The 13,985-nt window shown below is 42.3% G+C and overlaps 1 protein-coding gene across 1 annotated transcript; it reads left to right on the top strand.

The window, feature by feature from the left end:
* Positions 1-7,258: 7,258 nt before the first annotated feature.
* On the top strand, positions 7,259-11,240 carry LOC132815764 (frizzled-1-like). Its single transcript, XM_060824927.1, has one exon. The coding sequence runs from the start codon at positions 7,611-7,613 to the stop codon at positions 9,309-9,311; it is 1,701 nt and encodes a 566-aa protein (XP_060680910.1). The 5' UTR covers positions 7,259-7,610; the 3' UTR covers positions 9,312-11,240.
* The last annotated feature ends 2,745 nt before the right edge of the window (positions 11,241-13,985 follow it).

Raw genomic sequence — 13,985 nt, 5'->3', positions numbered from 1 at the left:
ATGGGCCAATGGGCTGAGAAGTGGCAGGTGGAATTTAATTTAAATAAATGTGAGGCACTGCATTTTGGGAAAGCAAATCTTAGCAGAACTTATACACTTAATGGTAAGGTCCTGGGGGGGGGTGATGCTGAACAAAGAGACCTTGGAGTGCAGGTTCATAGCTCCATGAAAGTGGAGTCACAAGTAGATAGGATAATGAAGAAGGTGTTTGGAATACTTTCCTTTATTGGTCAGAGTATTGAGTACAGGAGTTGGGAGGTCATGTTGCAGCTGTACAGGACATTGCATAGGCCACTGTTGGAATATTGCATGCAATTCTGGTCTCCTTCCTATCAGAAAGATGTTGTGAAACTTGAAAGGGTTCAGAAAAGATTTACAAAGATATTGCCAGGATTGGAGGATTTGAGCAATATGGAGAGGTTGAATAGGCTGGGGCTGTATTCCCTGGAGTGTCAGAGGCAGAGGGGTGGCGTTATAGAAGTTGATAAAATCATGAGGGGTATGGATAGGATAAATAGACAAAGTCTTTTCCCTGGGGGTGGAGGAGTCCAGCACTAGAGGGCATAGGTTTAGGGTGAGAAGGGAAAGATATAAAAGAGATCTAAGGAGCAACCTTTTCACACAGAGGGTGGTACGTATATGGAATGAGCTGCCAGAGGAAGTGGTGGAGGCTGGTACAATTGCAACATTTAAAAGGTATCGGGATGGGTATATGAATAGGAAGGGTTTAGAGGAATATGGACCAGGTGCTGGCAAGTGGGACTAGATTGGGTTGGATATTTGGTCGGCATGGATGAGTTGGACCGAAGGCTCTGTCTCCATGCTGTACATCTCTATGACTCTATGAACAGCACTTCATTTTTCTCATTGGGGTCTCTGCAACCTTCTGCACTCAATATCAAGTTCAATAACTTTCGGACTTCGGCTCTCCTACATTCTTACCTCAACTCCCACACATCAAGATTCGCTATCACATAGTCAGGATTAGAGTGGTACTGGAAAAACGCAGCAGGTCAGGCAGCATCCGAGGAGCAGGAAAATCAACATTTTGAGCAGGAGCCCTTCATCAGGCAGGATCGTTATCCATTCCTTTGTCCAACTGCTCTTCTCTCTCTCTTTGGGCTCTATCTCCACCTATTGTTTACTCCTTGCCCCCTCCCCAACTCTATCTTCTGTATATAAACTGACATTTTCCTAGCTACCATCAGTTCTGAGGAAGAGTCACTCGATGCAAAACGTTAACTCTGATTTCTCTGCACAGATGCTGCCAGACTTGCTGAGTTTTTCCAGCAATTTCTGTTTTTGTTTCTGATTAAAACTGTAAGTCTATTCACGGCTGGGATAAACAGTGACCCAATGTCAACAATTCTCTGTGGTAAAGTATTCACAGAAATAAATTATTACTCCTCATCTGCATTAAATGTACACTCCCTATTCTGAGATTGCGATTACAGGGAAACAATCTTTCTGCACATATCCTGTCAAGTTCTTTAAGAATTTTGTAAGTTTCAATAAGGTTGCCTCACATTCTTCTATAGTCAATGAGTATAACCCAACTTTTCCTCATAAGACAATCCCTCCATATCTGGTATCAACTTAGTGAAGGGCTCAAACCTGCTCACAGAATTCCAGCTGGGGTGGCATGGTGACTCAGTGGTTAGCACTGCTGCCTCACAGTGCCAAGGACCCAGATTTGATTCTTGTTTGTGTGGAGTTTGTACATTCTTCCTGTGCCTGCCTGGGTTTCCTCTGGGTGCTCCGGTTTCTTCCCACAATTCAAAGATGTGCAGGTCAGGTGAATTGGCCAAGCTAAATTGCCCGTAGTATTAGGTGCGTTAGTCAGGCGTAAATAAAGAGGAATGAATCTGGATGGGTTATTCTTCAGAGGGACAGGATGGACTTATTGGGCTGAAAGGCCTGTTTCCATACTGTAGGGAATCTAATCCAGTGTTTTATACATTTCTGCAAAACGTCCCAATTTTTTTTATTCTTTTGAAATAAAGGCCAACATTCAATATGCCTTCCCGAAAATCCACTGAATTTGGATGCTGAGTTTATGTGATTCATGAACATGCACTCCAAAATCCTTCTCCTCTGTAGCTTTCTGCAGTCTTTCTCCATTTAAATATTACTTAGCTCCTTCATTCTTCCTACCAGAATGCCTAACCTCATATTTCTCTACATTTTATTCCATCTGCCAAATTTTTGCCCGCTCACATAACCTGTCTATAGTCTTCTCCAGACTATTATTTTTTAGGTTAGATTAGCTACAGTGTGGAAACAGGCCCTTTGGCCCAACAAGTCCACACCGCCCCTCCGAAGAGAAACCCACCCAAACCCATTCACCTACCCTTTATTTCCCTGACTAACGCACCTAACACTGTGGGCAATTTAGCATGGCTAATTCATACCATTCCTCACCACTTGCTTTCTGACCTATTTCTGTGTCATTTGCAAACTTGGTTACAGTCAATTCACATTCCTCATCCAAGTCATTAACACATATATATAATTGTGGCCCCCATACTGAGCTCTGTGGCACTAGTTACAGATTACCAACCTGAAACTGCCCCCCTATCCCAACTCTGTCTTTTATTCATCAGAGTCTAGATTAAAGTGGTGCTGGAAAAGTACAGTAGGTCAGGCAGCATTCGAGGAGCAGGAAAAATCAACGTTTCGGACAAAAGCCCTTCATCCAGCACCACTCTAATCGAGACTCTGGTTTCCAGCATATGCAGTCCTTGTTTTTACCTTTTATTCATCAGTCAATCCATTTATCCTCTTCACGTACTACCTTCATGACCATGCTATGGAGGAGCCAGTGTTGGACTGAGGTGTATGAAGTTGAAAAAAAAAATCGCAACACCAGGTCATAGTCCAACAGGTTTACTTGGAAGCACTAGCTTTCACAGCACTGCTCCTTCATCAGATGGTTGTACTCCACAACCACCGGAGGAAGGAGCAGCACTCTGAAAGCTAGTGTTTCCAAATAAACCTATTGGACTATAACCTGGTGCAGCACCTGGCAAAAGCTCACACAGACACAGGGAGAATATCTATGTCAAGATTTCACAGTCAGTCAGTCAATCAAGGGGGGGCATCAAACCCGGATCCCTGTTGCTGTGAGGCAGCAGCACTAACCTTTGAGCAACCATGTCATCCAGGTCAGAAAACCTTGTTAAGGGTAATTAGAAATGCTCAATAAGTGCTGGCCTAACCACTAACACCCTGAACAAATAACTTGCACATTTGATTGGCTTCTGAGATCCTAGTAATCTAACACCTGAAAATGGAGGTCATTTTGGAAAATAACTTGAGATCTGCTGACCAGGTGTGTCATCCAGTGTTTTGTGATCACTCTTATCTCAGCAACAAGGTTCTAGGATCAAGTCCCATTCCATGACTTCAGCATAAATAATCTAGGCTGACATCACAGCACCTGACTGAGACAATGCTGTATTATCTGACTGATCCTGGATAACACACACAAAGCGTCTTTGAGGGAAGCAAACAAACCACTTAAATGGTGGTTTCCTTGAAAAACACTGTTGGGAAGTTGGTCAATAGCAAACTCTTCAACCCACTGCCACACCCTCTTATAACAGTTGTATAAGACTGCATTTGCTATTGGTTTCAGAAAAAATGGATCATTCCACAAATTAGACATAATGAATAAAGGGTGAGATAGCCCATTCTAATACCTTATAAAATTAAATTGTGTGTAAACAACTGAGAATGTAATGAAATTTAACCTGACAACAATGGTCTTGGACGGAAGTGGGTACCACAGATGCTGAAGGTTAGAGTCAAGATTAGAGTGGTGCTGGAAAAGCACAGCAGGTCAGACAGCATCCGAGGAGCAGGACAAATTGGCGTTTCAGGCAAAAGCCCTTATTCCTGAAGAAGGGCTTTGTCCAAAACGTCGATTTTCCTGCTCCTCGGATGCTGTCTGACCCGCTGTGCTTTTCCAGCACCACTCTAACAATGGTCTTGGGGCTTTACCGCAAAACTCAGAATGCAGCAGACTTTTACTTGTGTAAGTTAAGAAGACCTGCATTTTGTAACACATTAAATTTTAATCCAAGTTATTTGTTCAAGGGATTTTGATGTTTATCATCCATCCTTGATGACATTTGGAAAATCATAAATTAAGTCAAGCACAGTCAGCATAGCTGTGTGAAAGGGAAGTTGTGGCTGATTAATTTTTAAAACTATTTTGAGGAACTCAACCAGAGTGCATTGAGGCAAACCAGTAGATGCGTGGTATTTGAGAAGGCATTTGACAAGGAATCTCACAGAAGGTTCAGTCTAAGATAATCACTGTTGGTGTTTCAGGTGGAATACTGACATCAATCGCCATTTCCCTACTGGGCAAGAAACAGCAAATCTCTCAGCCCTCAACTCCCCCTTCCCCCAACACATTCCTGCTCCTCGGATGTTGCCTGACCTGCTTTGCTTTTCTAGCACCACACTTATTGACTCTGATCTCCAGCATCTGCAGTCCTCATTTTCTCAGAGTTTAAATCCTCCTAAGTTAATGACTGGGAGTGAGGATGCCAATGTACTGTAATCAAATTTGCAAATGAAACCAAAAATAGGTGGTGGAAAGGCACAATATAAAAAGGATCCAAATAGATAGATATTAATAGATATAGTGGACAAAAAGTTAGCAAATAGAGCTTAATATGAGAAAATGAGATGCTTCACATCTGGAGTACAGTGTGCAGTTTTGGTCCCCCTATTTAAAGGAGGTTTCAATTCATTGGAGGCAGTACAGAAAAGATTCACTTGGATGATTCCCCATATGGAGGGACAGTATAATAAGCAAAGGCTAAACAGTTTGGGTAACATTGGAATTTAGAAGGAGAGGAGATCTTATTGAAACTTAGGAATCTTAAGGGCTTGACAGGCTAAATGCTGAGGGAATGTTTCCCCTTCCTGGGAGAGTCTAGGACCAGAGGGCATAAACTGGTAGCCCTGTATTGAGATTAAGAGGAATTTCTTTTGAGAGCTGAGTGTCTCTGGAACTCCTTGCCGCAGGGTCTGAGTCCTTATGCATATTTAAGACCAAGATAGATGAATTGTTGGTCAATAGGGGAAAATCAAATGTTACAGGGAAAAGTGGACATGAGGGATCTCAGATCACCTACAATCCTGTGGAATAGCACAGCAGGATCCAGGGGCCTGTTTTTATTTTTTATGCTAACATTGTAATTGTTTTATGCTGAAATGAAAATTGTTCAATCTTATAATGATTGCCCTTAATGGATTATTAATTGTCATAATTCAGAACTTGCTTTCAATCAATCAATCTAATAACCTAAGGTAGGGTTTAACACCTAATCTGGAAAATAGCATCTGCTCCTTTCAATGGACAAAAGAAAATCTCCAAGCCTTCTTTCGACCAGCAGGAGTATTATTCCTGGTACCCTAATCAAAAATCGTCACATTGCTACCTGCGAAAGCTTCCTATCACTTTGCCTGCACTACAATGGCCACTACTGTTCAGAAGTATTCCATTAGCTACAAACCAATAGGAAATATCCAGCGGTCGTGAAACACTATATGAATGCATGTCTTTCGCCATTGCCTCCATCGCAATGAGAGGCGACTATAGTTAAGTACTAATAGTGGATGTGTTAATTGCCAGCGCTCAATGTGGTTAAGTTCCACTGTGACTTTAACTGATCAAATTATTTACAACGATCACCGCAAGATTGTATTTTCTGACGTCGGCACCGTGGCGTCCATGTCTCAAAGATTCGCTTGTGAAACACGAGTTGACATCAGTAACAAAAAAAACCGCGGATGCTGGAGAGCTGAAACAAAAATACAAATTGCTGGAGAAACTCAGTAGGCCTGTTACAATCAATGAGAAGTAATCGTTTCGAGACGGCGACGCTTCATAGTTGATGACCGACCCAGCCATTATACATAGCGTTACTACCTTATTTCGATAGTACCATAATCACGGTGAATGAAAGAGGCTGCCGAAACAGTTGCAATTAAAATCGTTGAAGATGTTGACAAGTGAGATTTAACATGAGGCAAATAGGAATGTACGCAATTGTCAAGATTTGGAGGCGCCGGTGTTGGACTCGGGTGGACAAAGTTTTAAAAAAATCGCAACACCGTGTTGCGACTTGCAATTTTTTTTAAAAATCCGTTTACAGCAATCTAGTGGCATTATTTTCTCTTTTGTTACATTATCTCAGACGAAACAATAGTGAGTATTAAACAGTTATGGTTTATAATATTCACATGCCGTCTTGCTCATAAGTACTGTCGGTGTGGTTTCCAATTTCACACAGAATTTGGAGTTTTTGTTATTTCACGCAGTGACTTACTTCAATATCTACATTAAACAACAAAACTTGCCGAGGCTTACTAGTTTCATAAACAAAAAGACTGCAAGATAACTCGGTTCAGTCATAGATGCAGCCATAGTGCTAGAGACACCTAAACTACTACGTGAATATTTAAAACCCGAACTTTCAGAAGGGTCCGAATGCTCTCGTTTACTGCCTTTGGATAGATGAAGCTTCCAAGACCATGAAATTTCGGTCTTGCGCCCTGCTTCCCCAGTTCCGTACGCTTCTGAAAGTTCCCACCCAGCTCTTCCTTCCCAAAAAAGTTTCAAAATACCATCCATTGTTGCAGCGCCGAAAATTTCAATCTCTAGCTCCGAATATTTCCAGTTCTTAAGCCATGCCCTCATTACACCTCTCAAAGTTTACGTGTTCCACTCCCGAAGACCGCCCACTTGAACTTCGGTGCCTCATCTCCCTTTCTTGAGCCTTAATTCCCTGAAGTTGCAGCTTCCTGACTCTCACCTTCCCAGTAAAACTCCAAAGCCCAGCTCCCTCTAGGCTTTGATACTCAAAGACATGGCTCATTCACACTCCAATCTACAACTCCCGGCTCTTCAATCTGTTGACTGTGACTGTAGTCAGTGCCTTCCTGATCCGTTCCCCTTCCCTCCCCAAGCATCCAGCGCCTTGCCCGAAACCTCTGAGCTCCCTGGGGGTGAAGAAAACAGCGGCCTGACCAATAAAACCCGGAATGCCGCCGTCTCACTCACTAAACAGGACAGAGCCTCCCCTGGGAGCCGCTGTACACATTCTCCTCGATCCTACCCCTCCCGCCCCCAAAGGCTGCCAATTATTCAAATTACTCCACGGACACCAACCAATCATCACCCTCTCTATCACAAGGGCTGGGCTGGGATCGGATCATGATTGGTTCGGATTTGTAGATCGCAGGGTCCCGAGCCGGTTTCAAGGCGCCTCTTGCCGTGATTGCGCAGAACCAGGCGGCTAGGGGCTCCTAGAAACAGGCGGCAGGGAGCTGATGGAGTGACACAAATGGACAGTGGAGTCGGCGCTGGGTTGCTGCTCGGCTCGGGGCTGTTTTTATTTTGGCATCCGAATCGTTTCCAGTGTAAAATCACATCCTTGCCCCCCCCCCCCCCCAAACGTAAGTGCTCAACATTGTTTTTCTTTTTTTTAAAAAAAACAAGGACAACAAACAAAACTTCTGTGTATTTCATGCCGTAGGATCATTTCCTGCCTCGAAGTAGTTTGAAGAGAGAGAAAGAGCGAGGGAAAAGTATGGCTGTGAGTAATTGTTTCCATCTGGATCCGTGCAAACTTGCGTGCGCTCGGTGGCTGTTTGTGCTTCATCTGTTCCTCCTTGGACCGGGACCCGTGCGGCCACAGGGACAGTACAATAGCGAGAGGGGCATCTCCATCCCGGACCATGGCTTTTGCCAGCCCATCTCGATCCCCCTGTGCACCGACATCGCCTACAACCAGACCATCATGCCGAACCTGTTGGGGCACACGAATCAGGAAGACGCGGGCCTGGAGGTGCACCAGTTTTACCCGCTGGTGAAAGTGCAGTGCTCGCCCGAGCTGAAGTTTTTCCTGTGCTCCATGTACGCGCCGGTGTGCACGGTGCTGGAGCAGGCGATCCCCCCGTGCCGGTCGCTGTGTGAGCGGGCCAGGCAGGGCTGCGAGGCGCTCATGAACAAATTTGGCTTCCAGTGGCCCGAGAGCCTGCGCTGCGAGAACTTCCCCGTGCACGGATCTATCGACTTGTGCGTGGGGCAGAACAACACCGAGAGGGGCAGCCCGACCCTGGACCCCACTGAGTCGCTGCCGAACGCCGGCACCATCTACCCCCGGGGCTACCCGGGCCGGCAGCAGTTCACCTGCCCGCGGGTGCTCAAAGTGCCCAGCTACCTGAACTACCACTTCCTGGGCGAGAAGGATTGCGGGGCGCCGTGCGAGCCGTCCCGCACCAACGGCCTGATGTACTTCAGCGAGGAGGAGCTGAAGTTCTCGCGGATCTGGATCGGGATCTGGTCGGTGCTGTGCTGCGCCTCCACCCTGTTCACGGTGCTCACCTACCTGGTGGACATGCAGCGGTTCAGCTACCCGGAGCGGCCCATCATCTTCCTGTCGGGCTGCTACACCATGGTGGCGATCGCCTACATCGCGGGCTTCCTGCTGGAGGAGAGGGTGGTCTGCAACGACCGGTTCGCCGAGGACGGCTACAGGACGGTGGCGCAGGGCACCAAGAAGGAAGGCTGCACCATTCTCTTCATGATGCTCTACTTCTTCAGCATGGCCAGCTCGATCTGGTGGGTGATCCTGTCGCTCACCTGGTTCCTGGCGGCGGGAATGAAGTGGGGCCATGAGGCGATCGAGGCCAACTCGCAGTACTTCCACTTGGCGGCCTGGGCCGTGCCGGCCATCAAGACCATCACCATCCTGGCGGTGGGCCAGGTGGACGGCGACGTGCTCAGCGGGGTCTGCTTCGTGGGCCTCAACAACGTGGACGCGCTGCGCGGCTTCGTGCTGGCGCCGCTGTTCGTCTACCTGTTCATCGGCACCTCCTTCCTGCTGGCCGGCTTCGTGTCCCTGTTCCGCATCCGCACCATCATGAAGCACGACGGCACCAAGACCGAGAAGCTGGAGAAACTGATGGTGCGCATCGGCATCTTCAGCGTGCTCTACACCGTGCCCGCCACCATCGTCATCGCCTGCTACTTCTACGAGCAGGCTTTCCGCCAGCAGTGGGAGAAGAGTTGGGTCAACCAAGCCTGCAAAAGTTACGCCATCCCGTGCCCCCACAGCGAGCAGCCCCACATGAGGCCGGACTTCACCGTCTACATGATCAAATACCTCATGACACTGATCGTGGGCATCACCTCAGGCTTTTGGATCTGGTCTGGTAAGACTTTACACTCGTGGCGCAAGTTCTACACTAGACTCACAAACAGTAAGCACGGCGAGACCACAGTGTGAAAGCAAAAGGACATTTTTATTGCAGAAGAAAACAAAACATTCCTCCCTCCAAGACGGTGGGAGATTATACACACACACACAAAGTCCTGGCTTTGAGATATGACCGACTGTACGTTGTAAATAGCATCTGTAAGATTTTTTTTGTAATTATATATTTGTATTTAAAATATCACCTCCAGAGGTGTATCTTGTTTCCTCAATGTGTGGAGGATTTTTTAAAAATTCTTGATTCGAAGGGGGGGAGGGGAGGAGGCACTGGTTGTTTCAGTGCTCGGAAACCAAGGATTGTCGTAACTCAACTTGTAGTCGAAAGTCGAGACGGAACTGCAAATGAGTCAGACTCGCAAGTTAATCCTGGTGCCTGCCAACTCGCATGTCTGAATGCTGAACTTTTCGAGACATAAATTGGACCCGGAGGCAAATGGGACGATTAGTTTTACTCTGGAATGAAAGGCGTCCCTTGGGTCCTAACGCCAAGCAAGTAAATATCGCTATTTGTTACACAACTTCAGAACAATTGAATCGAGGGCGAGTGTACATAAGACCTGATAAAACGGTGGCTTTATGCATTATCTTTACCTATGGACGCCAAGGTTCAACTTAGCATGATCTCACCTGATGGGTGCCCTGCTTCCAAATAATAAATTAATTAATATTTGGCTGTTTTAGTCTTGAATATTAATCTACCCGTAAATTGATTTATACATGAATATGCTGGATCAAAATTTAACTGAAAATTTTCAGGGCATACGAGCACTTAACTTTCTTATTTATTTTGATTATTTCCTCATTATTGTCAGTAAGTTCAATGCCTGGTGTATTAGGAAAAATCTCTCCATTATTATGTTAATTTAGTGATAGTGAAATATCACCCTCAATACAAGTTTGCTGTTAATTGTTTTGACGTGACTTTGTCTTAACATTTTTTTGGGAGATGAAAAACAGCTTTTGTGTAAGGTCTCTGAAAGAAATTGTTTAAAATCCCAGAAAACTGGTGGCACCATTTATATTCAACTGCACTGAACAGTTGAACAAGCAAAATTAATATTCTTGATAAAACCTTTTTTTTAGAAAGCAGGGGGATAGTAAGCTCAGGATCATGTGAGCAGAATTGAGCAGGTTGAGCTGAGAGTAATGTTAGAAACCAGACATGGTGTTGGTATGGGTGGAGCATTGACTCAGTCAATGTTTTATTAGTGCTGAGAAGAACCTATTTCCATTCTATTCCAAGTGAGTGGTCCAGAAATCAAATGATGTGTAGAAGTAATCTGTAGTAAACACATCACATTTAATCCATTGATTGAAACATGGGCCATTTCTCTCTGAAAATGGCAAGAGCCTTTCCCTTTTTCATTGTACTATATTACAAGCATTTTAGTACAAGCATTTTAAAAACACCATAACTGCACCTCCAGGCATTTTTATTGTATGCATTTTAAATGATTTGCATGAAAGTCATGAAATAATGAATAGGAGTCTGTAGCCATAACATCATACAAGCCTGTACACATGGTTGAAATTTGTTTATTGGCTTCAAATCCCTGATGAGCGAAAAAATGTCTGAACTTGGTATTCATTTATTTTTGTTCACCATTACAGAATCCTTTATATTTATAGAGCAATAGAAAAGTTTATATATTCCATATTTTTAATTTCTTTGAAATAAAACTTCCAATTTTTTGTACAAAATTAAATTGAGTCTGCCTTTACAGAAGTTTGCGTGCTTTTCTTAAAAAAACACACACACTGTGCAGCATGGTTTTAATTTTTTTTGGTGGGTGGGAACAGAATGCTCCTTGGCTTGCTGTTGGGAAATGTTTTCGTAGCTATGTTTTCATTTACGTATCTGCTCTTTGAAACCAGAATAGATAAATAGTATTTTTGATTATAATGTTGTATTGTTTCTTGTAAAATATTTTATCAGTTAAACGCTTAATGTCATACTTTTAGTTTTGTGAAATTTTGTTTAAATAACAAGCACATTTTTTTTCCCCACAAATCTACTTGACTTCAAGCAATGCATTGTGTTCATGCAAACAAATGAAAGCCCACTAATTTTAAAAACTATTTGTACATCAAGAGATGATTATATTTCTGTCTGTGCAGAAATTAATTGATATTTTAGTACATAGGAGCACATTCTAACAATAAACAGATTTCAAAATGTGTAAATATAAGCTACTGTTCCCACCAGGGTCAAATGAATTAGAAGCTTTAAATACAGCAGGCATTTATTTTAAGAAACTAAAAAAAAATCAATCACTAGACTAAATTTTCGAATGGACAGTTGAATGTTATAGGAGCCTTATGTATCACGACTTTTGTCTGCATTCTTTGATTTACAAGTTTTCAAACATGCTGTGATCCATATGTTTTTCAGTTTCTGTTTCACAATATGTATGCAATTGTTTTGGAGGTAAGTAATTTATATATGACCAACTGTATCTTTTGAAACATTGAAAACCTGTACATCACAGTTGTGACAAAATTTAATTCTGGCTTGGCAGTTTCCAAAAATAGATTTAAATGTCACTTAGCTATGTGATTCTCACCAGGATTGCAGATTATGTATTTAAAGAAAATTATTTGTGCCACTGAGGATGAATATTTAAAAGCACAATTGTACCCGAAGTTAACTTAAAGTCTTCAATTTAAATATTAAAATCTTCTAGAACTGCTTAAGGATCTCAAGTTTATTATGTGAATTCTTTTCAAAACTGCAGTTCAAAACAGTCTATATAATTAATTTCATTGTAGCAATCATTATGGTTTTAAGAAGATAAATGTATGCATTTGTCAAGGTCATACACCAGCTGTTTTGTGATGCTTTTCTAAAAGTAGTAGACCACTATTAACTCCCTTAATCTATAGATATATTTATGCATATCCAATACAGAATGGGTGCTCTAATCTTTGTTTATTTCCTAAGGGAGTGGCAGATTGTACAGACATGTGATTAGATTTTGGGAAACAAATTTTCGGTTTGTCATTTGGTTCTTAGATCCTATTTTTGGAAGTTTGTCATTAAATAGTACTGTGAAGCTTCATTTTTCTTCATCGTTTAAGCAGTCTGGAACATAGAGGTGCCTTTCTGCATTTAAATTGTGCAGTTTTAAGTCTCCATTGCTAATTACTGAGCTGCAAATTATTCTATATCAATGTCATGCATATTCCGATTGGTGCATATTTGCTGAATAATTTGAGTAAAATTTGTATAAATTGTGAAAAATTAGTTACTTAAAGAATCACATCCTCAAAAAAAAACAAGTTTAAAATAGATTTTTGTTAAACTGTAATTTAAAAAAAAATACGTCACATTGATTCTTTCCATTTCAAATGAATCTGAAATTAAAATTTTAATCCAAATGTAAGTATATATGTATAAGTAAGTCAGCATATATTTTTTTAAAAACGTTTCAAATGGAAGAATGCTATATAGGATTTACACTATTTTAAATGTTTGAATATTCAAAGATTTCAGTTCAAAATGTTAAAATTAAACATTATAAAAATATCTGATCCATGGCTATTCTATTTCATTGCATCTAAAGCAAATTTAATTTATATTTTCACTTTCACCTAATCTGGGGCAGCTATTGGTTGAAATAACTGATAAAGAACTGGTGTTAAGATGTATTTTCACGACTTGTGTATCCTGGCTGGTGGGGTTTTCCATTATGCAGTGTACAAGATCAGATACTACTTTAGAAGTCACTTAATTCCAGATCATCTTATTGTACATCATTTTGTTTAAAATGATCCTCCCTGAACAATAATACTCATCTTTTTGTTCCACAGATGAAATATTTCTGGTGTGCAAAATAATGTCTAATCTATGTTCTATAATTTTTATTATCAGTTTTTAAAAGAAAGAATATTCACAATCTGTTTTACTGACAGGGGAGCCATAACATGTCGCTGCCTTCGAATTCCACAAATCCACTTCCAAAGCAAAGATACTTTGTAATACATATTGTAATACATTGTAAGAGAGACTATTAATTTTTAGTTTTCTACCTATAACATGACTTATTTGATAATTTTTGTTCATAGATCTGTTGGAGACCATATCTTCTGTAGGACATTTCGAAATAGAAACAAACTCAATGCTTTGGTGGCTGGAAAGTAAGTCACGCAATTCTCCACAGCTTGGCTTATTAAATATGCACTTCCATCTCCACGGTGCTGCTCTTGCACTGTCTTGTGTTCAGCAGTAGTAGATGTGCTTTGCTACTGCTGGGACATCGCTCCATTCACGCCACATGTTTAAACGCCAGCTGTATGCCATTTGAAACACTGCCAGGAACTGCTCTTAGTGTCTTACTGTACAAATCAAAACAACATGGCTGACAGGCCAGGTTGGCGCCTACTTCACAGACAAGAACCTCCCAAGATCCTGATGGTCCAGGTGGAGGAGAAGAAGGCTGTTTTCTTTTTCCAACGACTACCAGAAGATATCATGACAGCAGACAGTGCCACCCCCAATCTGAAGTTGCTACCCAGATCAGTAGCTTCCATGGCCTTGAAGGAACTCTCACCAATGTCATAAGAACTACCTCACACTTAGTCTATTGGTCCCATCACAAACCAAGACTCATGACTTACAACCCTCACTATTACATGCACCATTTTTCTTGACTCCTCTCACCCCTACCTCCAAAAATAGATCTGGTG

This window comes from Hemiscyllium ocellatum, chromosome 5 (genome assembly GCF_020745735.1).
Source record: "Hemiscyllium ocellatum isolate sHemOce1 chromosome 5, sHemOce1.pat.X.cur, whole genome shotgun sequence".
In the NCBI taxonomy this organism is placed as follows: Eukaryota; Metazoa; Chordata; class Chondrichthyes; order Orectolobiformes; family Hemiscylliidae; genus Hemiscyllium; species Hemiscyllium ocellatum.
This window is presented reverse-complemented; position numbering and strand designations above follow the sequence as displayed.